We start from the raw sequence: 26,721 nt of genomic DNA, 5'->3' as shown, positions 1-26,721 counted from the left end.
CTCATCCAACCCTCTCCCCTGTGCAGTAGGTTAGCCCAGGCAGTAGCGAAGCGAGGGGGGGGGAGGGGCGGGGGGACATGGGTTGCAAAAATAAATTGAAAGGTTGAGAGGGGTGCAAATCAAAAGTTTGAGGGGGGTGGGGTGCAAATCGAAATCTTGAGGGGGGGTGTAAATCAAAAGTGTGAGGGGGGGGGGGTGCAAATCGAAATATTGAGGGGGGGGTGCAAATCGAAATCTTGAAGGGGGGTGGTGCAAATCGAAAGTTGGAGGGGGGGTGCAAAATCGAAATCTTGAGGGGGGTGCAAATTGAAAAGTTTGTCCCCGGGCGCCGGGAAGGGTCGTTACGCTTCTGAGCCCAGGTCTAGCATTGCTGCATCTAATATTCTAGTGCATTTATTTTATATAAAATTAGCTGGTCTACTACTTTTGTTCTTTGATACATGTTTGAATATTAAATATGCATTTATTAAGGCAGGTATATAACGATAAACAGTTGAATGGAACTTTTCTTCAGACATAATATTTAAGAGGATCGTGTTTCAAGTGTTTGTGAAAGCAGTCAAAGTTCACTAGAACTGGGAGTTCGCCTAGATCAAAGGCTAGAATTGAGACTGAAATAATGTTTGTCAATGCAAGTCTAAGAAATTCTTCATTTCTTTTAATTATAGGCGAAACAAAAAATATAACCCTTCCCCCACGCCTGAAAGTACTTTGGGCATCTCTTCCTATCTACAGTTCTCTCTCTCTCTCTCTCTCTCTATATATATATATAATATATATATATATAGGCCTATATATATATATATATATATATATATATATATATATATATATATATATATATATATATATATATATATATATATATATATTATATAGCTTCGTTTTAAAGTTTAACATTGTACACTTGTAACGGCTAAATATATGTGTGTATTTATTATTTGTGAGATTAATAAAAAGAGAGATTAATAAAATTTAAAACTATGTTTATAATTTATTGTCGTTTCTTTTGAGTCCATCTAAACAGCCTGCACTTAACCCCCCCCCCCCCCCCTACCCCCCCCCCCCCCCCCCCAAAAAAAAAAAAGTAACAACAATGTAACGATGTGACTTTGTAAATAAACGAAAACTAGGCCTGGTCTTTTAAAGGTTGACAACATTATCTACGCCAACTATGAAAAGAAAACTAGACCACATTGTCCATGGAGCAGATAAAGTAGAGTTCATCACTCTTTTTTTTTTACCTCGGCCCATATCGGAATAAGCCCAACTATTTCCTGTCCCCAACTCGATTCAGGTACCTCTCAGTGTTGAATGGAATCTGGAATCTGGTACCAGACTCAACTCTTTAGGGCTGTAGGTGTTCTCTCTGTAACTTGACCACGATAGACGTTCTAACAAAAACAGAGAACAGTGATGTACAATGAAGGTGACGAATGAAAAAAAATTGGACGGGGTGGCCTAGAGGTAAAGCGCTAGACTGTTAACCCGAAAGTCTCAGGATCGAATCCGGGGAAGTCAGCAGAACGTTTCTGAGTCCATTCAGCTCTAATGGGTACCTAACTCACGTAAAGATAAATGAAGGTGGCCGGACATAGTCCTTCATATGCCGAGGTCACTTTAAAACATTAAATAATAATCATTAAAAAAGTTTTTAAAAACCCACGTTTTCTGATTGAACTAAAAAGTAGAAAATAAATACTATACATCACAATAATGCAAGCGATCACTCTACTATAAGCGATCAAAAACGTGGGGCGCCGAAGTAAAAGTTATATTACTATTGATTAGATAATACTATTGACTTTTATTAGGGAGCTTATAGAGAGTCAACAGTATTAGAAACTGTAAGAAAATCACGGCGCCCCACGTTTTTGATCGCTTATAGTAGAGTGATCGCTTGCATTATTGTGATGTATAGTATTTATTTTCTACTTTTTAGTTCAATCAGAAAACGTGGGTTTTTTAAAACTTTTTTAATGATTATTATTTTCTACTTTTTAGTCTTTGTCTGTTTGTTTGCATTAAAATCTTGCTATCGATTTTATCTTTTCACTTTTTTTTGGGTAAACGAAGACAACTCGTAAAAAGACAACTCGTAAAAAGACAACTCGTAAAAAACACGTTGTGTGAATACGTTACTGACTAGAACACATAGATTTGAACCCGTGTCGAGTGGGATAGCAATCGTGTGCCCAACCACTCGACCATATAGTCTCCCCCATACTGGCCACCAGTTGTTAGGTTATGGTTGTTTGTACACAAACACCGCGTGACAACTACTCAGTAAGCAAAAAGAGGGGGAGTGCCGAACCTTGTTTTCATCAAATTACAGTTACTGGGTAATGTCCCTTTTTCCCCACGTTTTTTGGTACAATTATATAGCGGTCTAAAATGATCAATAAAATGTTTCCATGGATTAATTTAGTAATAAAAACAATAGAATATTCAATTGTCATCCAAAACAAAGCTTCCCTGAAAATTTCAGCGCGCTAGCTAACTGGGAAGTGCCAGAAATTTCGATCGCAAGATTGGATTGGAAAGACAAACAAACACACAGAGAAAGCAAGTTAAAGAAAAACGTGGGAAAATATGAATGTACGAAGTAAAACATGGATTCATGCTATTATGTAAAAAAAAAATAACCGAAATAACCGTAATATTTACGTTTCCCTTGCCCCGCCCCCCCCCCCCCCTGTGTCAATGAATCACTGTCAGTCACACCTGTACCAACCAGGAAGTGTTTGGACGAACCCGCCCACTTTCTTATAAATCACCAAAACTCGGCCATTACACTAGTTATAAAGCAATTTACGTTGAAAGCGGTAGGCGTTCTGTTGCCGACGTAATGAATTCATATTTCTAGAAATTCTCCAGACCCTGATCGTGTGCGGTGTGGACGGAAAATGTGTCAGATACATAGTGTAACAATAGGAGCGGGTGAGGAATAGGGTGTGGTCTCTTAATGTCGCGGGCTGCCGTGGTTACTAATATGGAAATAAAATGTCAAAGGTGTGTGGTTGGTACTTTGAAGATAATTATTGCATCCCTAGGTTGTGGTGGGGTAACGAGGTCGGGTGGAATATTAATAAAAACTGACCAGTCGGACTGCTCAATTTTATCAATTTACGGGGTACAATTGCGTCAGGAATTAATACTTGTAATTTCCCCTGTTCTTTGACTACAGACAAAATAAGGCGGTGATCTCCCCTAAACTTTCTCGAATATTCTTATATTATATAATATTATGGGGGATGGTAACTCGAGATATATACATGATTTTTAATCAATTTATATATATATATATATATATATATATATATATATATATATATATATATATATATATATATACATATATGCGTGAGTGCTTGTGTATGTGTATGTAAATTGAATCATTACGGTGTATGATTTTCGTTCCCTAAAAGTTTACTCGACGCCAATTAAATTCAATTTCAGATGCATTTTCTTTTTTTAAAAAGGTTAATAATGTCAGAAAAAAAGCCTGATGTGGGTTTCAAGAGTAGTTTGTAGTAGGCGCTAATTTTTGTAGGCCAGTTGATATGTTATATCGTTGTGTTATAAGATTGTTACAATTAGCTCATACAAGCGATACACGCTTATACAAGCTTATCCACTCTCCAAAGTAGTGTAAATCTTCCCTATTTTAGTCTGAGAAAAAACGCTCCACCCCCCCCCCCCCATCTAGGAAAATTTGGATAGTGTTTAAGCGTGTTTATTGTACAGTTACACAATCAAGTTAGAAAATCAGTATAAAATATAAAATGCTGGTAGCCGTTAAACTTCTCAACTTTGACTGTTTATAATTCAAAACTGCAGCTTAAAATGAGCTTTTAAATTATTATTCTATTCTACCCTATTGGCGCCCCTCTTCCTAGGGTCGGCGCCCTGGCAGACCTCCCACCTCCCCGCCCCACCCTAGCTACGCTTCTGCTATATGTGGAGAAACATCCGCGTCTGCAAATCTCAGGCATCAAATCATAACTAGAATCTATGTGTAGCTCATCAGTTCCAGCGTGGAACTTTCTAGAGAATATTGTCAGTAGGCGGCGAGATCAATATAAAAACGTTAATTCGCAGTTTGGTTGAACACAGCAAAATATGATTGTTAAAGCTTTGATTTTAAAACTATGAGGTAATTTTTTATTCCTTTATTTATTTTATTTGCATTACTTAAGTTAAGTTTATATTTTTAATAGAAAGTACGATAGTACAGGTTTTTTTTTTATATCAGCCTATATTCCTAGTTCAAGTTATCATTACCAAACAAATATAAACATAGCAGATAATGGTGGACACTGTTACATTAAATGTTACAGAAGAAAATGGGATAGTGCTTTAAGTATGACATAATTAGAGTGTGATTTATTATTAGTACTTTGTAGATAACATAAAAGCCATTTAATAATATCCACTTAAATTACTCAATTAGGTAATTGATGTTTTTAATTTAATGAGGCAGTTAGTAATACACACACACACACACATATATATATATATATATATATATATATATATATATATATATATATATATATATATATATATATATATATATATATATACATAGGGGTTTCAAATAAATTTTTACGAGGGAGTCTTTTTTCTAGTTCCGGCTATGATAAAAGGTTGTTAAACTTTTCCATATCAAGCTTAATTAAACTTTTTCACCATTAAAATAGTCTTTATTTATTTTATATTTAAAATTCATCGATTGTTTTCTCCATTTTAGTGTATAGTTAATAAAATAAGGGCTTCATATTAAAAGCTTTCTTATGTCTATTTAAAATCATTTAACTAGTTAAAATTTTCTCTTATAACTTTCATATTGTAAACTCCTTCTCTTAATCTGATTTCAGAATTTGTTTTTTACTCGTTGAGAACAACGTACACAATATAAGGTGCCACATACTAATAATATATTGAGGCGAAGAGAATCCAATTAATGACAATTGCTACAAATCCTTGTATTAAAGATATTTTCTAAAGCAACTGGTTCTCTGATAGGCTTGCATAGAGCAAGGGTTTATTGGCCGTATAGAGTACAAGTACTAGATTGTATTAACCTTAGACATTAAACATTCAAGCGTCCATACCTGGTTTGTTAAAAATTGAATCGATGACGTTATTATTAGTCTAAAATTATAGATGTTTTAAATTAAACAGTTTTAAGATAAATTCTTAATTTACTTTGTTCTGCATAATGTACTCTAAAATAAGTATAAATTGAATATTGATAATTAGCACTTTTATATTAAAGGATAAACAATTTTTTTTTAATTTTATATAAATTATGCTAGAGAAGACTAATGCTTTGCCTATGTTTGAAAATTTGAAAAACGTAAATTTTTCAAATATTTATCGTAAAATTTGGCTATTAAAGTGGAGAATTTTATTACTGTTGGTGGTCCTGATGTTGGCAACAACTACTGCTGTTTTCGTCATTCCAGTTCGAAACGTTGTATTATTCAGTTCTGTCAAATTTGCGTGGCGGGAAGTGCCTACAATTGATTTATTCAGGATGCATTTTGTTGAGGAAAATATTCCCGATGGAATGTTTGATAATAAAAAGGCCAGAAATAACGAAACAAGATATCAACACCTCAGCTATACTCACCTATTCTTACCTCATGAGCAATGAAGCTCAAATCAGGTCATTAAAGAAACGTCATGGTCGTTACTTACCTGCGCTAAACCTGAGCCAAAAAGTGGACAACTTGTACCTGTATAAAGTGGCAGCAGAGGCTCTGGACCAGGTCGGTGTCCGACATTTTATTTAAAGTGGTTTAAAGAGTTCTCTACTTACCAATTTACCAAAAATCTTTGCGACTTTTGTTGGCGAAAAAGCGCCCCCCCCCCCCTTGCCCACAACATCTTGCTGAAGATATTTCAAAGACGTGTAAACTAATCCTTCTGTGAACAACACTCATTCGTGTCAATTATTATTCTTTTACAATCGATTTTAAAGTTACTGTTTCTTGTTTCATTCATTTTTTGTCATTAACATACGATATCTATTTATTTATTTACTATGTTGTATATAATATTTATAAAGCATCAAATAAACAAGAAGTAAAAAAAAACTTTAGACAGCCATTGGTTGTGGCAATCGAAAACCCACTTTTGAAATATTTTTTAAACATATTTTAAAGCTTAATCTGTGTTTTTTTTTTTATCTGTGTGTATGCCCGTGTATGTGTATTATGCCTATTTAGGAAATGTAATTTTCATTGTGTTTTGTCGCAAGTTGCTGCAGTGACATTTTGTTGTTTTATTACGGGAAAATTATAGTTTTATTAGAGGGACGTTGATTTGCGTTATTTTATATTGATATTGTATCTTATAAGGTTTGTGAATAAAAATATTGTGAACGGTTGGATTTTTTATGTTCTTCAAATATATTCCTTGTAGTGTAATGATGTGAACATTTCAAATGTGGTGTTTGTTTGTTTGTTTGATTTTTGTTTGTTTGTTTTGTTTGTTTCTTTGTTGTTTCATTTTTTCCTTTTGTCGAGTCGGGTGTAACTCACGGTTGCTGAACCGAAACGTCCCGAGTTTGAACCCCCGGGAAGATAAAGCTTGATAGCTAGGAACAGCTGCTCATTTATGAGAGAACTCCAATTTCAATCAACTTCTGCCTTGTTCTTGGTTTGACAAAGTCTGTGGAACCAAATACAAAATGAAAAGCCTGCAGAAATCGGAGTCAACGACCTATGTGGTTCATAATAATTAGTTATCACGTGATACTTAATTTCAAGCGCATTTGAATTAAGAACGAAGAAGAAGAAACATGTGGTGAAACATTAAAAATGAGATATTTACAAAACATAAGCCTGACCTTGAAAAACTGCACAACGACCCTGAGAATTGATCCCGGGATCCGAACTCGAGACCTTGTCACCGGGATCAAAGTGTGAGAGTGAGGCTGGAATGCTAGTCTAAGAAATTCTTGATTTATTTTAATAGGCACCGGAAAATACTTTGAGCCTCTCTTCTTAACTGCATCTCTCCCCCTCTCTATCTCTCTCTCTCTCTCTCTCTCTATATATATATATATATATATATATATATATATATTCGTTTAAAAGTTATGTTAATAACACCTTAAACCTCCAATGGTTCAAGCACATTTTTATTGTTTGTGATATGATGCAGGAATGGAGAGTTGAATTACTTTTAAAACAATCTTTTTATTTATTTATTGTCGGATTGTGAGAAAACGTCACTGTGCTCATGTTAGGCGTGGGACTAGTTTTGTCGCTGTCTTATACATGTGAGAGTCTTTTGGAATATTGTGCAACACCACAATGGCATATATATATATATATATATATATATATATATATATATATATATATATATATATATATATATATATATATATATAAGAAATTATTAAGCAGACATCGCTAAAATATGTTACTAGATGGAGAAATCAGTAGGACACAGAACGATTAGTAACTATAGTTGATGGCTCATACTCGAGCAGGACAGAGAACTCTGGAGAGCTGTAGTTGGTAGTCCATACTCCAGCAGGACAGAGAACTGGAGAGCTGTAGTTGGTGGCCCATACTCCAGCAGGACAGAGAACTCTGGAGAGCTGTAGTTGGTGGCCCATACTCCAGCAGGACAGAGAACTCTGGAGAGCTGTAGTTGGTGGCCCATACTCCAGCAGGACAGAGAACTCTGGAGAGCTGTAGTTGGTGGCAATTACTCCAGCAGGACAGAGAACTCTGGAGAACTGTAGTTGGTGGCCCATACTCCAGCAGGACAGAGAACTCTGGAGAGCTGTAGTTGGTGGCCCATACTCTAGCAGGACAGAGAACTCTGGAGAGCTGTAGTTGGTGGCCCATACTCCAGCATGGCAGAGAACTCTGGAGAGCTGTAGTTGGTGGCCCATACTCAAGCAGGACAGAGAACTCTGGAGAACTGTAGTTGGTGGCCCATACTCCAGCAGGACAGAGAACTCTGGAGAGCTGTAGTTGGTGGCCCATACTCCAGCAGGACAGAGAACTCTGGAGAACTGTAGTTGGTGGCCCATACTCCAACAGGACAGAGAACTCTGGAGAGCTGTAGTTGATGGCCCATACTCCAGCAGGACAGAGAACTCTGGAGAGCTGTAGTTGGTGGCCCATACTCCAGCAGGACAGAGAACTCTGGAGAGCTGTAGTTGGTGGCCCATACTCCAGCAGGACAGAGAACTCTGGAGAGCTGTAGTTGGTGGCAATTACTCCAGCAGGACAGAGAACTCTGGAGAACTAGTTGGTGGCCCATACTCTAGCAGGACAGAGAACTCTGGAGAGCTGTAGTTGGTAGCCCATACTCCAGCAGGACAGAGAACTCTGGAGAGCTGTAGTTGGTGGCAATTACTCCAGCAGGACAGAGAACTCTGGAGAACTAGTTGATGGCCCATACTCTAGCAGGACAGAGAACTCTGGAGAGCTGTAGTTGGTGGCCCATACTCCAGCAGGACAGAGAACTCTGGAGAGCTGTAGTTGATGGCCCATACTCCAGCAGGACAGAGAACTCTGGAGAACTGTAGTTGGTGGCCCATACTCCAGCAGGACAGAGAACTCTGGAGAGCTGTAGTTGATGGCCCATACTCCAGCAGGACAGAGAACTCTGGAGAACTAGTTGGTGGCCCATACCGAAGCAAGACAATGGGAAAGCCTAGATGTATGGTGTACTTAAAATTTTTCTATTTTCGTATGGTTTGTGTGTTTGTGTGTTTGTGTGTTTGTGTGTTTGTGTGTTTGTGTGTTTGTGTGTTTGTGTTTGTATGGGTGTGTGCAAGTCTCTTTGTGAGTCTAATGTGTATCTGTTGTTTTGTGTGTGAGTGTGTGTGTATGTATGTGGTTGTCTGCATGCGTGTGTCAATTACCTTCCTTTTGTAACAAAGTTATGTAAATGTTAAGCCACTATGAACACAATTAAATATATGCAGTTCGATAAATGTGCTGGACGGCCTGTTCCTCTGGTTAAATGTATAGGCCTACCCCCATTCCGACACCCCCCCCCCCCTTTCCCACGAATATTCCACTCCGTGTTTATTGTACCCGATAGCTGTAAGCCAGCTCTATATGTGGGGGGGGGGGTGTTGGGGGTTATATCTCTACCTGGAAATTTTCTATTGTTAAAGATTAATGTCTCGGCTTTAGGGCTTTAATTTATTGGCTTGGTTGACAAATTGAGTGTTGTTTATTAGTGCAGTTATGAAGTGCATTTATATTTAATTTGGTCTAGTATTGAAAAACGGATAGTTGGTCTGTTGTAAAAGATTTAACGCACTTTTATCTTTATCAGTCACTAAATGACAGTTTCACATTTTATCTTTTTCTGGTTTACAATCGTGACGTTTATCATTCAATATCCGCTTCCTGTTTGGAAAGTTTCTGTTTCGTTTTCGGACTAGTGCTATATTCAGCTAGTGGTAGAGTGAAGAATTCGGACTAGTGCTATATTCAGGTAGTGATGGAAGAATGTGGACTAGTGCTATATTCAGCTAGTGGTAGAGTGAAGAATTCGGACAAGCGCTATTTTCAGCTAATGATAGAGTGAAGAATTCGGGCTAGTGCTATATTCAGCTAGGGATAGAGTGAAGAATTCGGACAAGCGCTATATTCAGCTAGTGATAGAGTGAAGAATTCGGACTATTGCTATATTCAGCTAGGGATAGAGTGAAGAATTCGGACTAGAGCTATATTCAGCTAGTGATAGAGTGAAGAATTCGGACTAGTGCTATATTCAGCTAGTGATTGAAGAATTCGGACAAGCTAGACCCAAATAGTGATTATGTAGTCAAGTAAGCTTATGACATCTGCCTGATTTACTTACAGAAAACCGGTCACATTTGTTAATTACATGCGTGAAGTTACATTTTTATATTTCATTCATTTTCATTTCATTTTTCCTTTGTGGCCCCTGGGGAGCAAAGGGTTGCAGTTACACTTTTCCAGCGGACTCGGTTTTGAGCTGCTCCCTTTATCTGTGCCCACGTGAGCCCAGCTGTCTTTGCCTCTTCCTCTACCATTCTTCTCCACGATCTCTTTGGCCGACCCACTTTCCTTTTTCCCTGGGGATTATCATTTATTTAATGCAGGGGTCTCCAAACTACGGCCCGCGGGCCGAATGCGGCCCGCGATGTCCTCTATTCCGGCCCGCGGAGATCTTTTTGTCCACGGAAAAAAACGTTTGTTCGTGATGGCTGAGGAACTTTGCCCAGAAAAATCAAAGACATGCCTGGAAGAAACTGGCCCCCGAACTGAAATTTAATAATCAATTCGGCCCTCGGACTGAAAAGTTTGGAGACCCCTGATTTATTGCAATATTTCCTTCTTCCCTTCTTAGTGTGTGACCAATCCATCCCCATTTACGGGCCTTGATATCCTTCTCTAGTGGCTGCTGTTTTGTATTTCGCCACAGGTCTTTGTTTGGTATTTTGTCTGGCCAACTTTTTTTAGTATGTGTCGTAAGCTTTATTTTTATATATGTGTGTTTATTTTGTGTGCTTGTCGTCCAGCAGGCTTTGCTACACGTAATTTGCCAAGTCTGTCTGTCTGTCTGTCTGTCTGTCCGTCTGTCTGTCTGTCTGTCTGTCTGTCCGTCTGTCTGTCTGTCTGTCTGTCTGTCTGTCCGTCCGTCTGTCTGTCTGTCCGTCTGTCTGTCTGTCTGTCTGTCTGTCCGTCAGTCTGTCTGTCTGTCTGTCTGTCTGTCTGTCTGTCTGTCTGTCTGTCTGTCTGTCTGTCTGTCTGTCTGTCTGTCTGTCTGTCTGTCCGTCCGTCCATCCGTCCGTCCGTCCGTCCGTCCGTCCGTCGGTCCGTCTGTCCGTCTGTCTGTCTGTCTGTCTGTCTGTCTGTCTGTCTGTCTGTCTGTCTGTCTGTCTGTCTGTCTGTCTGTCTGTCTGTCTGTCTGTCTGTCTGTCTGTCTGTCTGTCTGTCTGTCTGTCTGTCTGTCTGTCTGTCTGTCTGTCTGTCTGTCCGTCCGTCCGTCCGTCCGTCTGTCCGTCTGTCCGTCTGTCTGTCTATCCGTCTGTCGTCTGTCCGTCAGTCCATCTGTCCGTCGGTCCGTTTTTCCGTCCGTCCGTCCGTCTGTAACCCAACACAATTTAACTACAGCTGCATAAAGTGTAATGATATTCAGAGTACTGACTTTTTTTTTACTCAGATGTGGAAAATGAAAACCATTTGTGTTGAGAGTGTCGCGTTCACAAGATAACGAAGAGTTTAGACTACCATGCTGAAATTTTAATGCATTGTTTTCTTTATGTATAAAAACTATTTAAAATAAAATGTATAATATTGAACAAAAGCAAAAGGAGAGCGATGGCGAAAATGTTAATCCAAATGTAAGGTTGCAGAAATTTTCTATGGGGCATGTGGAATAGAACTGTATTTATTTCTAAAATAGATTGAGGCGAACAAAAAAAAAACCACAGCAAATACATACAACATACATCACCCGAACACCATACACCCACATACAACATACATCACCCGAACACCATACACCCACATACAACATACATCACCCGAACACCATACACCCACATACAACATACATCTCCCGAACACCATACACCCACAAAAACATACACCACCCGAACACCATACACCCACATACAGCACACCACACACTTGTCATCCTTACACCAACCACAACATATTTTTACCTGCCCACACACACTCACCACACACCACATACAACATATTTTTTACCTGCCCACTCACCACCCACACACCGCCACACTAACCCCCCCCCCCACACACACACCACATACAACATATTTTTACCTGCCCACTCACCACCCACACACCACCACACTAACCCCCCACACACTCACCTCACACAACATACAACATATTTTTACCTGCCCACTCACCACCCACACCACCCACACACCACCACACTAACCCCCCACACACTCACCTCACACAACATACAACATATTTTTACCTGCCCACTCACCACCCACACCACCCACACACCACCACTCTAACCCCCACACACACTCACCACATACAACATATTTTTACCATCCCACTTACCACAAACACAATCCTACTCACTAGCCACACACCACCACACTCACCACCCACATACCACCCCACTCACCACCCATACACTACCACACCACACTCACCCCCCCCCACACTCATCACACACCACCCACAACACATTTTTACCACCCCACTCACCACCTAAACACCACCCCACACACCTCCCCGCTCACCACCCACACACCACACCAAACACCACCACACTAACCCCCACACACTCGCCACACACTCATCACACAATACCCACTCAACACCACATCACATGCACCCGCACCACCCACACACACCAAACCCCCATCCCCCCACCCCCACCCCCCACACACACACACGGTCACGATGACCTCTGTCCTACGTTCTGTCCGCCAGCACAATTTTGGGAAGGGTGAGCCAGCAGACGTACAGAGTCGATCAATACAGGATCCGTGTGCTGGACGGCCTGTGTCAGACACAACACACTTCCGGTGCTCTACACACGTCTGTGAGCCAGCCCTCGTTGTTTGTTGTTTTGTTGTGTTTTATTCTACGGACGTCTGTATAGGTAGTGACTCATATAGAATTTAAGAAAATTTAACACAAAATATTCAATATACATAAATGTAACTATTCCGGTTGAAATAATGTTAACTAACGTAATTAATTTTTTATTTTCATAATTTGAATTGGGAAATTATTAATTACAAATTTAGTTTTCCTGATGGATCCCTGGGTTATATTAAGGAAACAAAGACGGCTGAGCTTAGTGCTGACCACATATACCTACCCCATGGTAGTTGAGGTCATTGAAACACGTGAACTCTGTTGCATCTACCCCATGTGACTTTGGCACGCACAGAAAAGATGATGTGATGATTAAGGTTTACTAGATCTATATAACATAAAACAAGACTGATAGCTTTCTGCAGTGTTGAAGGCTACAGTGTCTGGTTTGTTTGGCTTCCGTTAGTTTGTATTTTCCTAATGTATTTGTGTATGATGAATTTATTTTATCAGCCTTCCTTGTGTGGGCATGTGTCTTTATAAAACTGTGTTTCTTTGTTTTGTTGGTGTTGTGTATGGATGTATTTATTTAGTTATTGGCAAGATATGTATTTCCGTCTGTATGTATGGGCCCTGTGTCAGTTTTTAGCATTATGTACTTTAGTTCATTTATACATACATACACACACACACCTACAAACACACACACACACATATATATATATATATATATATATATATATATATATATATATATATATATATATATATATATATATATTGAATGAAACATGAAATGAAGCTATAAAATTTTGATTGAGTTCATTTTCGTTAATTTAATTTAAAAATTACCAAATGTATTTCTTTGTTTTAAAAAGAAAGCTGCTATAATATTAATGGAGCTTTGTATTGTAGGTAAAGATTGTAGGTAAACATTGAATGAAGGTACTAAATTTCGATTGAGTCAATTTTCGTTAATTTAATTTTAGAAATTACTAAAATGTATTGTTTTAATATTAATTGAGCTTTGTAAAGTAGGTAAAGGTACACACGTACACAATTTTCAAAACTTCATTTGGTTCTCTTGCGTCGAATATACACATCTTTTTAGAATTCGATGATTTATTACTTGAATCACATTTACATATTAGCGTCAGTAATGGTTTACTTTCTGTTTTATGACTGGAAGGTGTATTGTAAAGTTTACGGATTTCACCTTGTTGTATACATTTTTTGTGTGCACATCAGGAAGTTGTTATGTTGAAATCCCTCGTCGCCTCCCCCCCCCCCCCCCCCCACCCTCCTATTAACAGTGGAGACTCGACATGGGATTGTGTTATGTATTGTATTTATAGCCCGTTTCAGAGCATGCTTGTCTAACGGCACGTTTACACCTGCGACATGTTTTGTATACACGTCTTGAAACAAAAAACTTCAAAACTTCGCAAAAGCTTATATTATCAGAACTTGTTTATTGGGAAGATTTTTTTCTAGACATGTATAGTATACATGTCGCAACTGTAAACGTGGTGTAATGCATACTGTGCTATTGTTGCAGTTTTTTTTTTAAATATTGAAACAATCCTTTTTTACCTGATCGTAACTTGAGGAGTTATTCCTGCATGGACATTGTTTTATTTTGTTTAACTTCTCGGCGTGTCTGTGTGTGTGTTTGTGCTTGTATGCGTTTGTGTGTATGTGTGTATGTGCATGTTTGTGCATGTATGTGCGCCTGTGTGTGTCTGTATGTGTGTCTGTCTGTCTGTTAACACGATAAAGTGGGTACCCTTTCATTAGGGTGGACTCGACTTCATTTGAAGGAGTAAGATCATATATGTAGGTCTCTATCCATTTTTGGGACGAAATTTCATACATAAGTAAAAGATTTTTATAAAAGGTTTCTTTCCATTTTTTTAGCGATTTCCGATATCTGGTACATGGTCATTACACCATTTCCGTTTTCTTAAAAACCGATAACGTGCGTATCGTTTCAGTCAGGTGGACTAAATGTCATCTATATTAATAAATAAACCGGGAGTCATCTCCCCTAAACTTTCTCGAATATTCTTATATAACACTACGAGGGATGGCAACATGGGGTATAGACATGATTTTTAAATCCATTTTTAATTACTTAAACTTTTTACATAGAATAGAATCTCGTAGAAAAAAAAAGAATTGCGCACCAAGTGAACACCAAACAAAATGTGTATATTTGTGTATGTATGTGTCTGTGAACACGACAACTTGAGTACCGTTACAGCTAGGTTGATGAAATTTCATATATAAGTATTATATCAAATTTGTAGTTAAGTAACAAATTTTCAGCGATTTCCGATAAACGAAAGTGGAACTTTTTCTACTCTAAATTTTTCAAAAGCCTATAACTTGAGTACTGTTTTAGATAGATAAATGACATTTCACATATAAGTAAAATATATACTTCTCTGCCTTCTTTCAAATTTTGAGTAATTTCCGTTGACCGGATGTAGTAATTTACACTATTTCCGATTTCTCAACAAAGGCATGTGAATTTAAAGTACTAATAATATTCCGCAGTATTATGCACATTTGTTTGGCATTCACTTGGTGCGCAATTCTTTTTTCTACGAGATTCTACGAGATCACTCCCTGTTTATTGTTCAGTACTTTAAGTTTGTTAAAATTAACAATAGAGTTGCATGACTAAAAACCATTACGCACCTAATGAACATGACAAAGCGCGTAAAATAGTGCGGAAAAGTTGGGTAAGACTAATTTGGACACAAGTTTATTTAATTCCTAAAAATTAATTAGGAAACCGGAAATAATGTTTTACTTTACTCCTGTGTGAACAAGATCAATTGAACACCATTTTAATAAAATGGACGAAAATGCAAAGATCATCTGCGTAAGTGTCTTTCAAATTTTGAGCAATTTACTGTAAACAAAAGTGATTCTTGCTTTTCATCAAATGTCTCAAAGTACATTCAATTGTTCCACTCTTATGATTTAAGCTGAATTACTTTTATTAACAGCTGTTAGAACTTGTTGGTAACGTGTAATACACACTAAATATTCTTGCAAAGGATTTGTTTATTTATTACAGAAGGGTTAGCGCTGTATGCGATCAAATAAACAAGGTAGGAAAACTGAGAAGTTGTTGAATTGTTTAGTAGTTACATCCCTTGTTTAAGGAAAACAGCTCACATAATATTTTTACTTTTTCGTATACAGAGTATACAGAGTATAGAGAAAGCATTGTAATCGTGCTCAAAAATCGCATGAAATTTTCAGTTTTCATCGCTTTACTCCTCAGTCCTTCATCACATCCGGAGTATAGAGGACTTATTTTAATCGGGCAAGAATTATAAATCCTAATATATAAAAAATTTGGCGTTTTATGCGTAATCGAGTCGGAAAAACTGGATTTTGCAATTCTGTCCGTATGTCTGTGTGTGTATGTGTGTCTGTAAACACGATAACTTGAGTACCGTAACAGCTAGGTTGATGAAATGTCGTATATAAGTATTATATCAATTTAGTTGCCCTGTATTAACTTTTCTACGATTTCCAATAATGGCAAGTAAAAATTATTCTACTTTCAATTTTTCAAAAGCCTTTAACTTGAGTATTTTTTCAGATAGATAAACGAAATTTCTCATATAAGTAAAATGTAAAATTTTTGTCTTCGTTCAAATTTTGAGTAATTTTCGTTTACCGGAAGTAGTATTTTACGCTATTTCCGATTTCTCAAAAAAAAAAAAACATATGAATTTATAAAGTACTAATAATATTCCGCACTATTATACACATACTGTTTTTCGTTCACTTTTTCTACGAGATTTTATTCTATTTTAAAAAGTTTATGTAATTAAAAATAGATAAAAAATCATTTCTTTATCGTGATGTGCCATCTCCCGTTGTGTTATATTCGAAAAAGTTTAGGGGAGATCACTCTCGGTTTATTTTTTAATTCTTGTCTGTTATAAAAAGAAGAATGCTTTTTATTTACAAGCTTTTACTAAACTCACCGATTCTGTCTGTCGTCAGTCTAGATCGAAACGCCCGAGCGAAATTTCGGGCACTTTTGACTGATAGATTCGGTTCATAGTTGGTACGTGAGTCAAGACATAAACACAATGCAACATGACATTAAATTTGACGTAATTTGTTGCCTAACTATTTTTTTATGAATTAATTACAAATTGTACCAAATTAGTTGGCAGGCTTACCCAACTATTCCGCGCTATTATACGTTCATTATCACGTTCATTCGGTGCGCAATGGTTTTTAGTCATGCAACTCTATTGTACATTTTAAACAACTGAAGTACTGGAAAAAAAATCCTAAAAAATGTTTAAATAACAAGCTTTTATGTAATAATGCACTAAAAAGTAGAAAATAATTATTATCCACTACTATTTAAATAACTATAACAGCTGTGATGATGGGAAGACAAAAGAATTTTTTTTAAAAAAGAAATATTTTAATCCGAAAAGCCACTTTATTTTTTTAATTACTTTCCGCTCTCAGCTTTTTGGCCTGCTGTGTTTAGTATTTCTTTGGTTGTTTCCCTTGACTCTCTCTCTCGATGCCCACAAACAGACACACACATCGAGCTACTTATGTGTTGGGACACTTCGTGTTTGTAGTCAAGCTGGTGTAGAAAATGATGCATTTTTTTAACGATTGTTTTATTTTTTTCAGATCTTTAAACGTGAAGATAAAAAATCTTGGATAAAAAACTCCCTGACCATAAGGATCTCTACAACAGATGTCACGATTGGTCAGTCCATCGAGGAGTTCCGTCTTATATAATCTGTCACACTCTGTTAGTTCAAAAAACAAAACAAGTTTTCTCTCTAGTCAAATGTATGTAAATTAATAAAATACTCTAAAAGGGTTTACGATAATAAATTTTTAACATATATTTAAATTGAAAAATGTTTCAATGTGCGATTAAAAATGTTTCTGCTGTCAGGCATATGATATGGATATCGAAGTTGAAAATGTATGTATGGCTGATGTTTGTGATGGCGACGCTCTATTCTGTAATCTTCGTCATCCCAGTTCGAAACTTTGTGTTTGGCAAAGTGTTTTTTTCTGCCTGGAAAAAATTGCCTACTGTTGACTTAGTAAGGATACATCTTGCTGGAGAAAATATACCAGAGGGAATGTTCACAAACATGACATGTTTGAATATAAACAAGCCGAAAATAACGAAACAAGATATCAACACCTCAGCTATACTGACCTATTCTTACCTCAGGAACAACGAATCTCAAATCAGGTCATTAAAGAAAGGTCATGGCCGTTACTTACCTGCGCTAAACCTGAGCCAAAAAGTGGACAACTTGTACCTGTATAAGGTGGCAGCAAAGGCTCTGGACCAGGTCGGTGTCGGACATTTTCTCATCGACGGGTCACTGCTGGGTGTCAAGAGACACGGGGGGTTCATCCCCTGGGACGATGACCTTGACATTGGTGTGGCCAGCGTCCACTGGGAGCTAGTCAAACAAACGTTGTCGTGTATCGAAGGTTTCCGGATCTGGCAGAAGCGTAGCTTCCACTGGAAGTTTCTCTACACCAACCTGTCTTACCCCTTTATGGATATCTTCTTCTACAGTATGGACGAGACTTACATATGGGCAGACAACCCCGTGTCTCGAAACACTTTCATCCACCCGAAAAACTTATTTTTCCCTCTAACCGAGGACGTGTTTGAGGGTGTCAGGGTGCCTGTACCACGTGACAGCCTGGCCGTGGCCAGAAGGTCTTATGAGTACGAGATTTGCGCTGCGTACGATGGTCATATCTATAGGGACAAGATCTCTGCTGGTCAGTTTCCTGACGGCTACGCTGTGGAAGAGATTCCTTGCAGGGATGTGAGTTATATGTATACGATGTTTGATGTGTAACCATTTGAAGGCGATTTCTTTCCCTTTTTGGGGTTCACATTTAAGTTTGTTCAATTATAACCAATTAGGTCCACTAGTGAGGTGTTGAGTTTATTTTGGTTGTCATGGCAACCAGAAAAAATACTGCCAATTAAATTTTTACTCATTTTTAGCTAAATTATACAGCAGCGAAATTTTATTTTTCTTATAGCGTTTTAATAAAAGCATTTAGTCTTGATAGAAGTTACTTTCTTCAACTGTCAACCACATACTTTTCACAAGTCTAGAACATCATATTTTGCTGATTTTGGTTATGTTTTCATTTTGTTGTTCTTCCAAGTCTACAATTTTACTTCTATTATAACATGTTTCATGCTAAAGTTTTGTAAACATGTTGAAATTCTTTTAAATATTTTGCACTTGATTGCTTTTCACTGAGTTGCTTGTGTTAGGTGCTACAGAGACGAAAGTTTTACAATATTTTTACATTCACGGTCAAATTATATTATGCAGTTTGTTCCAGACATCTCTTCCAGAGTTTCTTCCAGGCATCTTCTTCTCTTTAACCGCCCCCCCCCCCCCCGAACGAAATGAAATTTATATAATTTGTATAGAAAATATATACTTTTAACAGTGTCTGCCCCCCCCCCCCACCGAAGAAAGTCTACCCCCCCCCCCCCACCCGAAAATTACAAGTGCCCCCCGGAGAAAAAAGTCTGGAAGAAACACTGTTATTATGTAATATCAAACCACTGGTCAGATTAAATAATAAATATAATAAATTATCAACAGTTGGTCAGATTAAATTAAGAATGATCAAATAGTTGGTCAGATTAAATTACTATATATCAAATTATTGGTTAGATTAAATAATAAATATAATAAATTATCAAACAGTTGGTCAGATTAACTTAAAAATTATCAAATCATTGGTCAGATTAAATAATAAATACAATGAATTATCAAATAGTTGGTCAGATTAAATTAAAAATTATCAAATCATTGGTCAGATTAAATAATAAATAAAATAAATTATCAAATAGTTGGTCAGATTAAATTAAGAATTATCAAATCATTGGTCAGATTAAATAATAAATTATCAAGAAGTTGCTCAGATTAAATTTAAAAAAATATCAACACACAATCATAATATAAGTATCAATTTGTCAAGCAAAACGACAGTGGGAACTGAGAACAGGTTGGACCGAAGGTAAAATGACGTTTTATTCCCACCATATTGTTGCTACACAAGTTCAAGTGCCATGTTGAAACAATCAAATGGGAGAGTGTTTTACTGCAAGTACTGAGTTCGAGATCCAGCTACACATACGGTATATGTCACTAGAGGTCATCCATAAATGACGTCACGCTTTTTTTGACGATTTTTACCTCCCCCCTCCCCTCCGTCACACGTCGTCACAAAAAGCCAGACCCCCCCCCCCCCCCTAAAATGACGTCACACCTCACCCTACAACCCCTCTCAAAATAGCAGTTTAATTTTTGTAAACATCGAAATTTTGCCAAAATCTTATCAGAACTATGTCAAAATTGAGAATTTTAATCAATTCCTATTACAATGTATTAAAACAGTTTTCTAAAACGCAAAATAAAGTCTAAAATTCCTTTTTTCTAACATTGCTTTTTTATAATGCAAAAGTGTGACGTTGCACCATCTGAACCCCTCCCCTTTATCACACACCGTCACAAAATTACGGACCCCCCTCCCCCATACGAGTGGGACGTCATTTATGGACGACCTTCTAGTGAACGCATCTCTTAATAATATAAAGTTTTTGTTAATGCTGACAGTGTATGCCGGTTTAAACGGTCTGGATGGGACGTAATAAGTTGACACGTAGTACTTAATTAGGTACGAAAAAGATGATGATGGTGTTGACATGTGTAAAGTATTGATAATGTAAAATGTGAAGCGAATCGATGATGTAGAAATGTAGGGGAAATTAATTGTGTGGAAACGTTAATGACGTCACATCCCAGATGGCCACCGCTTAAAATACCTATTGGTGTTTGTTTGCTGGCCTTTCTGTTTGTTTGTTTGTTTGTTTGTTTGTCGCGAGCCTGATTTTAGCAGTGACTGGGTGTTTGCAATAGGGCTTGTAAGTAGGTCACAACTTCTCGTTCTCGAACGATGCAGCTAGTAGATTTCGAGACCATAGCCCTATAGTGAAAACAAGGTCAAGGTAGTTCGTGAGTAGGTCAGGTCGTAAGTGGGTCAGGTCGTGAGTGGGTCAGGTCGTGAGGGGGTCAGGTTGTGAGTGGGTCAGGTCGTGAGGGGGTCAGGTCGTGAGTGGGTCAGGTCGTGAGGGGGTAGGTCGTGAGGGGGTCAGGTCGTGTGGGGGTCAGGTCGTGATGGGTCAGGTCGTGAGTGGGTCAGGTCGTGAAGGGGTTAGGTCGAGTGGGGGTCAGGTCGTGAGGGGGTCAGGTCGTGAGTGGGTCAGGTCGTGAGTGGGTCAGGTCGTGAGGGGGTCAAATCGTGAGTGGGTCAGGTCGTGAGTGGGTCAGGTCGTGAGTGGGTCAGGTCGTGAGTGGGTCAGGTCGTGAGTGGGTCAGGTCGTGAGTGGGTCAGGTCGTGAGTGGGTCAGGTCGTGAGTGGGTCAGGTCGTGAGTGGGTCAGGTCGTGAGTGGGTCAAGTCGTGAGTGGGTCAGGTCGTGAGAGGGTCAGGTCGAGAGTGGGTCAGGTCGTGAGTGGGTCAGGTCGTGAGGGGGTCAGGTCGTGAGGGGGTCAGGTCGTGAGTGGGTCAGGTCGTGAGTGGGTCAGGTCGTGAGTGGGTCAGGACGTGAGTGGGTCAGGTCGTTAGGGGGTCAGGTCGTGAGTGGTTCAGGTCGTGAGGGGGTCAGGTCGTGAGTGGTTTAGGTCGTGAGTGGGTCAGGTCGTGAGTGGTTCAGGTCGTGAGTGGGTTAGGTCGTGAAGAGGTCAGGTCGTGAGTGGGTCAGGTCGTGAGTGGGTCAGGTCGTGAGTGGGTCAGGACGTAAGTGGGTCAGGTCGTGAGGGGGTCAGGTTGTGAGTGGGTCAGGTCGTGAGGGGGTTAGGTCGTGAGTGGGTCAGGTTATGAGTGGGTCAGGTTGTGAGTGGGTCAGGTCGTGAGTGGGTCAGGTCGTGAGTGGGTCAGGTCGTGAGTGGGTCATGTCGTGAGTGGGTCAGGTCGTGAGGGGGTCAGGTCGTGAGTGGGTCAGGTCGTGAGTGGGTCAGGTCGTGAGTGGGTCAGGTCGTGAGTGGGTCATGTCGTGAGTGGGTCAGGTCGTGAAGAGATCAGGTCGTGAGTGGGTCGGGTCGTGAGTGGGTCAGGTCGTAACCAAAGGCTGCCACAGATAGGCGGGGGATGTAAACACGCAGCGTAAATGAAAGAAAAAAAAAACCGTTTTAAAACATTAATAATGAAACCTTTCGTAAAGAACTACGAATTTACGTGTTTTCTGTCACATTTCGGGCGATTGCCGGTAACCGGAAAGGGTGTTTCGCTCTGTTTACGATAATTTCATATCATATTTTCATAAAGCATTTTCTTAGAAAATCGAAAAACGATCGCCTTTGTTACAAACTTCTATATTTCTATAGTCCTATTGCACTAGAAGTACCCTTCCAACCCTACATATTCTTATATTAGAATGTAGTCTCTTTGTTTGTCTGTGTGTGTGCAGGCGCACGATTAGTTCAATTATAATTTTGTCATTAGCAAGACCAAGCAGTGTAGGTTTAGTTGAAATCCCGCAAAGTTTTTTTTTAATATGATGACTCATGTTAATCTTTATCACGGCGGGGGGGGGGGGGGGGGGGGGGGGGGGGGCGGCTGGTACAATATGTCCATAGTCAACATGAGAACTTGGTCGTTGAAGCCATTTTTAGAAATATTTAATCGTGAATTGATCGGTGAAGCCATTTTTAGAAATATTCATCGTGAATTGGTCGTTGAAGCCATTTTTAGAAATATTTAATCGTGAATTGGTCGGTGAAGCCATTTTTAGAAATATTCATCGTGAATTGGTCGTTGAAGCCATTTTTAGAAATATGTTATCGTGAATTGGTCGTTGAAACCATTTATAGAAATAATCATCATGAATTATTACTTAAATCTGGTGAATTTTTATCAAATTCCAAATCGAAAAAAATAAACCAAACTTTTTAATTACATGTACACAAAAGAGTTTTTTTTTTTAATTTATTTTATTTTCTATGTGAAAATTGCATTGCACTACAGTTGCCCTACAATCGACTTACTGTTAGTATAATAGACACCATCTCGTGAGGGTAATTAAACGCGTAATTTGTGTGTATGTACACAACGTAAGATCAGCGATTTCCGTAATTAAACGCGTAAATGTGTATGAATGTACACACCGTAAGATCAGCGATTTCCGTAATTAAACGCGTAAATTTGTGTTTATGTACACACCGTAAGATCAGCGATTTCCGTAATTAAACGCGTAAATTTGTGTGTATGTACACACCGTAAAAGTAAAAAGTAAAGTTCCCTTTTCAAACCTAACGGTCTATAGGGCAAGTGAAGTAGAGTTCACTTGTTTCTGTGACCTCGGCATATGAAGAGATAGTGTGGTCAGCACTATACCAAGCCGCCTTTCCTTTCCCTAACGTGAGTTAGGTACCCATCTGAGTTGGGTGGACTCAGGGACGGTCTACTGGCTTGAGCCCATATTCGAACTCGAGACTTTCGGGTTAGCAGTCCAGCTTTCTACCGCTAGACCACACACCGTAATTTAAACGCGTAATTTGTGTGTATGTACACATCGTAAGACCAAAGATTTCCGTAATTAAACGCGTAATTTGTGTGTATGTACACATCGTAAGACCAACGATTTCCGTAATTAAACGCGTAATTTGTGTGTATGTACACATCGTAAGACCAACGATTTCCGTAATTAAACGCGTAATGTGTGTGTATGTACACATCGTAAGAAAAGCGATTTCCGAAGCTGGGAGGCGAGCTACTCAACAGAAATAAAATACAATCCCTACTTACTTATGCGTCTTAGTACTTTAGGAAGTACCTTAGTATTCCTGTCTCATAACAAGAACCTACCTTAGTATACCTACATAAATATACCTTTTACAATACAAGGCCCTACCTAAGTATACATGTATACCGAAAATACTTAAAACATCAATTACTTCTATCTTTATTTAAGTCCAACAAAAATCAAGCACTCAGATTTTTATAACCATATTTATTTTAATAAAATCGTGTGTAATTTTTAAAATACTTAATGAGCCTTTCGAATAATTTCGAGACTTTTCTCGGTTGTGTCCATTATGGCAGTTTTGGGCACTGAAATGGACAGGAAAAAAAAGCATGATTTAAATTCAGAATTGTTTATAGAAATCAACGGGCAACGTTTCGCAACTATTACGCACCTATTACGGGTAGAAAAAATTGTTGTAATGAAGAATTAGCTTTAGTGGCTCTATACAAAAAAATAAAAATAAAAAAATAAACATTCTGAATTTAATGGAATTCAACCAGAAATTGCATTCCTCCCTTCTTATCGTTATAGTTCACAAGTTTGGGGGAAAATAATCCATTCATATTCTACTAAGAAATTGTAATGGGTGTAAATTCTGCATGTAATAAACCATTAGGTAATTTAGTACAGGGGTCTCCAAACTACGGCCCGCGGGCCGAATGCGGCCCGCGATGTCCTCTCATCCGGCGATCTTTTTGTCCACAGAAAAAAAAATGTTTGTTGGTGATGGCTGAGGAACTGTGCACATAAAATTGAAAACAATTTGAAAATGTAGCTTTGGGTGCAAATATCATTGCCCGTCGTGTTGCAGACATTGGTGAAAACATTGCGACTCTAATAGCGAAAAATTCAAGCAAGTTTCGCCATATTTCAATTGCAATGGATGAGTCGCTGGGCAGCTGTTCTACCTCTAAACTGCTTGTGTTCATTAGAGGTGTGTATGAAGACATGAACATAACACAAGAGCTGGCTTCCCTGCATAATATATATGGCACTGTTACCGGAGAGGATATATTCAATGAGTTAAAGAAAACATTTGCTGATTATAACTTGGACTGGACTAACCTCAGTTGCATGACAGTTGATTGAGGAAAGGACATGAGTGGCATAAAGAAAGGCTTGGTTGGACAAGCGAATGAGAAAAATATTCTACAACCAATGTTCCTGCACTGTATTATTCACCAGCAAGCTTTGTGTGCTAAATATTTGGACATTAGCAGTGTACTGAATCATTTGGTGAACACGGTGAATTTCATACTGCCACATGGGCTCAACCACAGAAAGTTCAGAGACATGTCAAAAAACCAACACGGAATCGCAAGATTTACCATATTACACAGCAGTGAGATGGCTAATTTGCGAGAAAGCTCTGAGCAGAGTATTTAAGTTAAGAAAGGAAATTGGTGACTTCCTGGAAAGTAAAGGCAGGCCACAGCCATTAATGTCTGATGAAGAGTGGGTATAGAAATTGGTCTCTAATGCAGGCATAACTAGTCATTTTAATTTTCTGAACCTAAAACTCCAAGAGATATCTAGTTTCTGATCTATACACCTACCTTAAGGCCTTCAGATCCAAACTTGTCATGTATTTGGAACAAGTAAAGGCCAACAACTTGACGCACTTTCAGCAGTGCAAAATCTTCATGAGTACCCCACGTCATTTACATACGAGATCATCAAAGACCTCCAGCTGCAGCAGTTTCAGTAGCGGTTTTCTGACTTGGATTCAAAGGCAGAAGAAGTGAGAGTGTTTCAAAACCCCTTTGAAGCAAATATGGCCAGTTGCCCAGATGAACTGCAAATAGAAGTTATTGAATTGTAAGCAAATGAGATCCTTAGAGACAAGTTCAAAGAAGGAAGGGTGGGTTTTTATAAGTTTTTTCCAATGAAAGACTTTTCTAATACAAAAAAGTGTGCATCTAAGTACCTCCGCCACCACAAATAGATGCCTGAGAAACTGGCACCTGAACTGATATTTGATAGTTAATGCGGCCCTCGGGCTGAAAAGTTTGGAAACCCCTGTTAGTATTTTAGAAAATCGAGATTACTGTGAGTTCTGAGCCAAGCTCCGCCCATTAAAAAATCACGTGATTTGAAAACCCTATCAGTAACACGCACGTCACCTGTGTGAGCCCATATAACTGGATGGGGACGTGGACGGACATACGTCGGCATCTCTTCACTGGGCAATACACGCGAGATACTGAGAGAAATATGAAAACTTATGCGCGTATTTTGTTGGTGTTTCTTCTCGTCTTCATAGGTAAATATTTTATTTTAGGCAATATGTTACATCAAAATCACTCATGCATGTAAGAGGTCAGCCAGAATTTAAAATAGCTCACACAAACTTTTTTTTTAAACTCAATCTAAATGAGAGTTAACGGTAGAAATAAAACAAATATAAAAACCTTTATAATAACAACCTTAGTTTCGAACCTGTTTATTAGATTTTTATTGACTAATTGAATGTCTAATTATATTTTATTTTAAAAATAGATAATCATGCATTTGGATCAAAGAAGAAGGTATATAAAAAGTTTGAACGAAATCACTCCAATAGAAGTCGGTCAAAATTGAGTTACATGATTTGCCACAAATCCACTAACAGACTTTATGAACTAAATAAAAGCTTGTAAAAATGAGACAGTTAGACCAGGGGTCGGCAACCTGCGGCTCGCGAGCCGCATGCGGCTCTTTTGACATCAAGATGCGGCTCTCCAGCTCCTTGAACAAATACTAATAATCTTAATAAAAAATTAAAAAAAACTGTAATAAAAATAATGTTAGTGGCTCTTTAAAACCAGGGAAATTTTGAAAAATGTAACTTTTGGCTTTTCCGCTTCAAAAGATTGCCGACCCCTGGTTTAGACCGAAATCAGAATTATTTTTATATAATTATTTTGTCAGTGAGGTTTTGATTTTTTTTAAATTAATGATGTGAGCCTACATAAATCTTTACATCTAGGAAAAATTGGTGCTTTGAAAGATGGTACTGCGCTAGAGACTAAGTGAGTAGTTTTATACAGATAGCCTCTAGCTACCGAGATATGCTCCATGTATGGCTGCTGTCGGGGTTTTAGATATTATACACAAACTGTACACAAAATGTACACAAGCTGTACACAAGCTGTACATAAACTGTACACAAGCTGTACACAAGCTGTACACAAGCTGTACACAAACTGTACACAAGCTGTACACAAGCTGTACAAAAACTGTACACAAACTGTACACAAGCTATACACAAGCTGTACAAAAACTGTACACAAAATGTACACAAGCTGTAC

The 26,721-nt window shown here is 38.4% G+C and overlaps 1 protein-coding gene across 1 annotated transcript; it reads left to right on the top strand.

Annotated features, from left to right (window-relative positions):
- Window positions 1–15,286: 15,286 nt before the first annotated feature.
- Window positions 15,287–26,417, top strand: LOC131931443 (uncharacterized protein RP689-like). Its single transcript, XM_059288239.1, has 3 exons — window positions 15,287–15,444; window positions 17,244–18,421; window positions 26,400–26,417. The coding sequence occupies exons 2-3, from the start codon at window positions 17,480–17,482 to the stop codon at window positions 26,415–26,417; spliced, it is 960 nt and encodes a 319-aa protein (XP_059144222.1). The 5' UTR covers window positions 15,287–15,444; window positions 17,244–17,479.
- The last annotated feature ends 304 nt before the right edge of the window (window positions 26,418–26,721 follow it).

The sequence above is a fragment of the Physella acuta genome, unplaced genomic scaffold (genome assembly GCF_028476545.2).
Source record: "Physella acuta isolate Inbredline_101_S28 unplaced genomic scaffold, ASM2847654v3 ptg001970l, whole genome shotgun sequence".
In the NCBI taxonomy this organism is placed as follows: Eukaryota; Metazoa; Mollusca; class Gastropoda; family Physidae; genus Physella; species Physella acuta.
The sequence above is the reverse complement of the archived record's forward strand: the minus strand, read 5'-3'. Positions and strand labels throughout refer to the sequence as shown.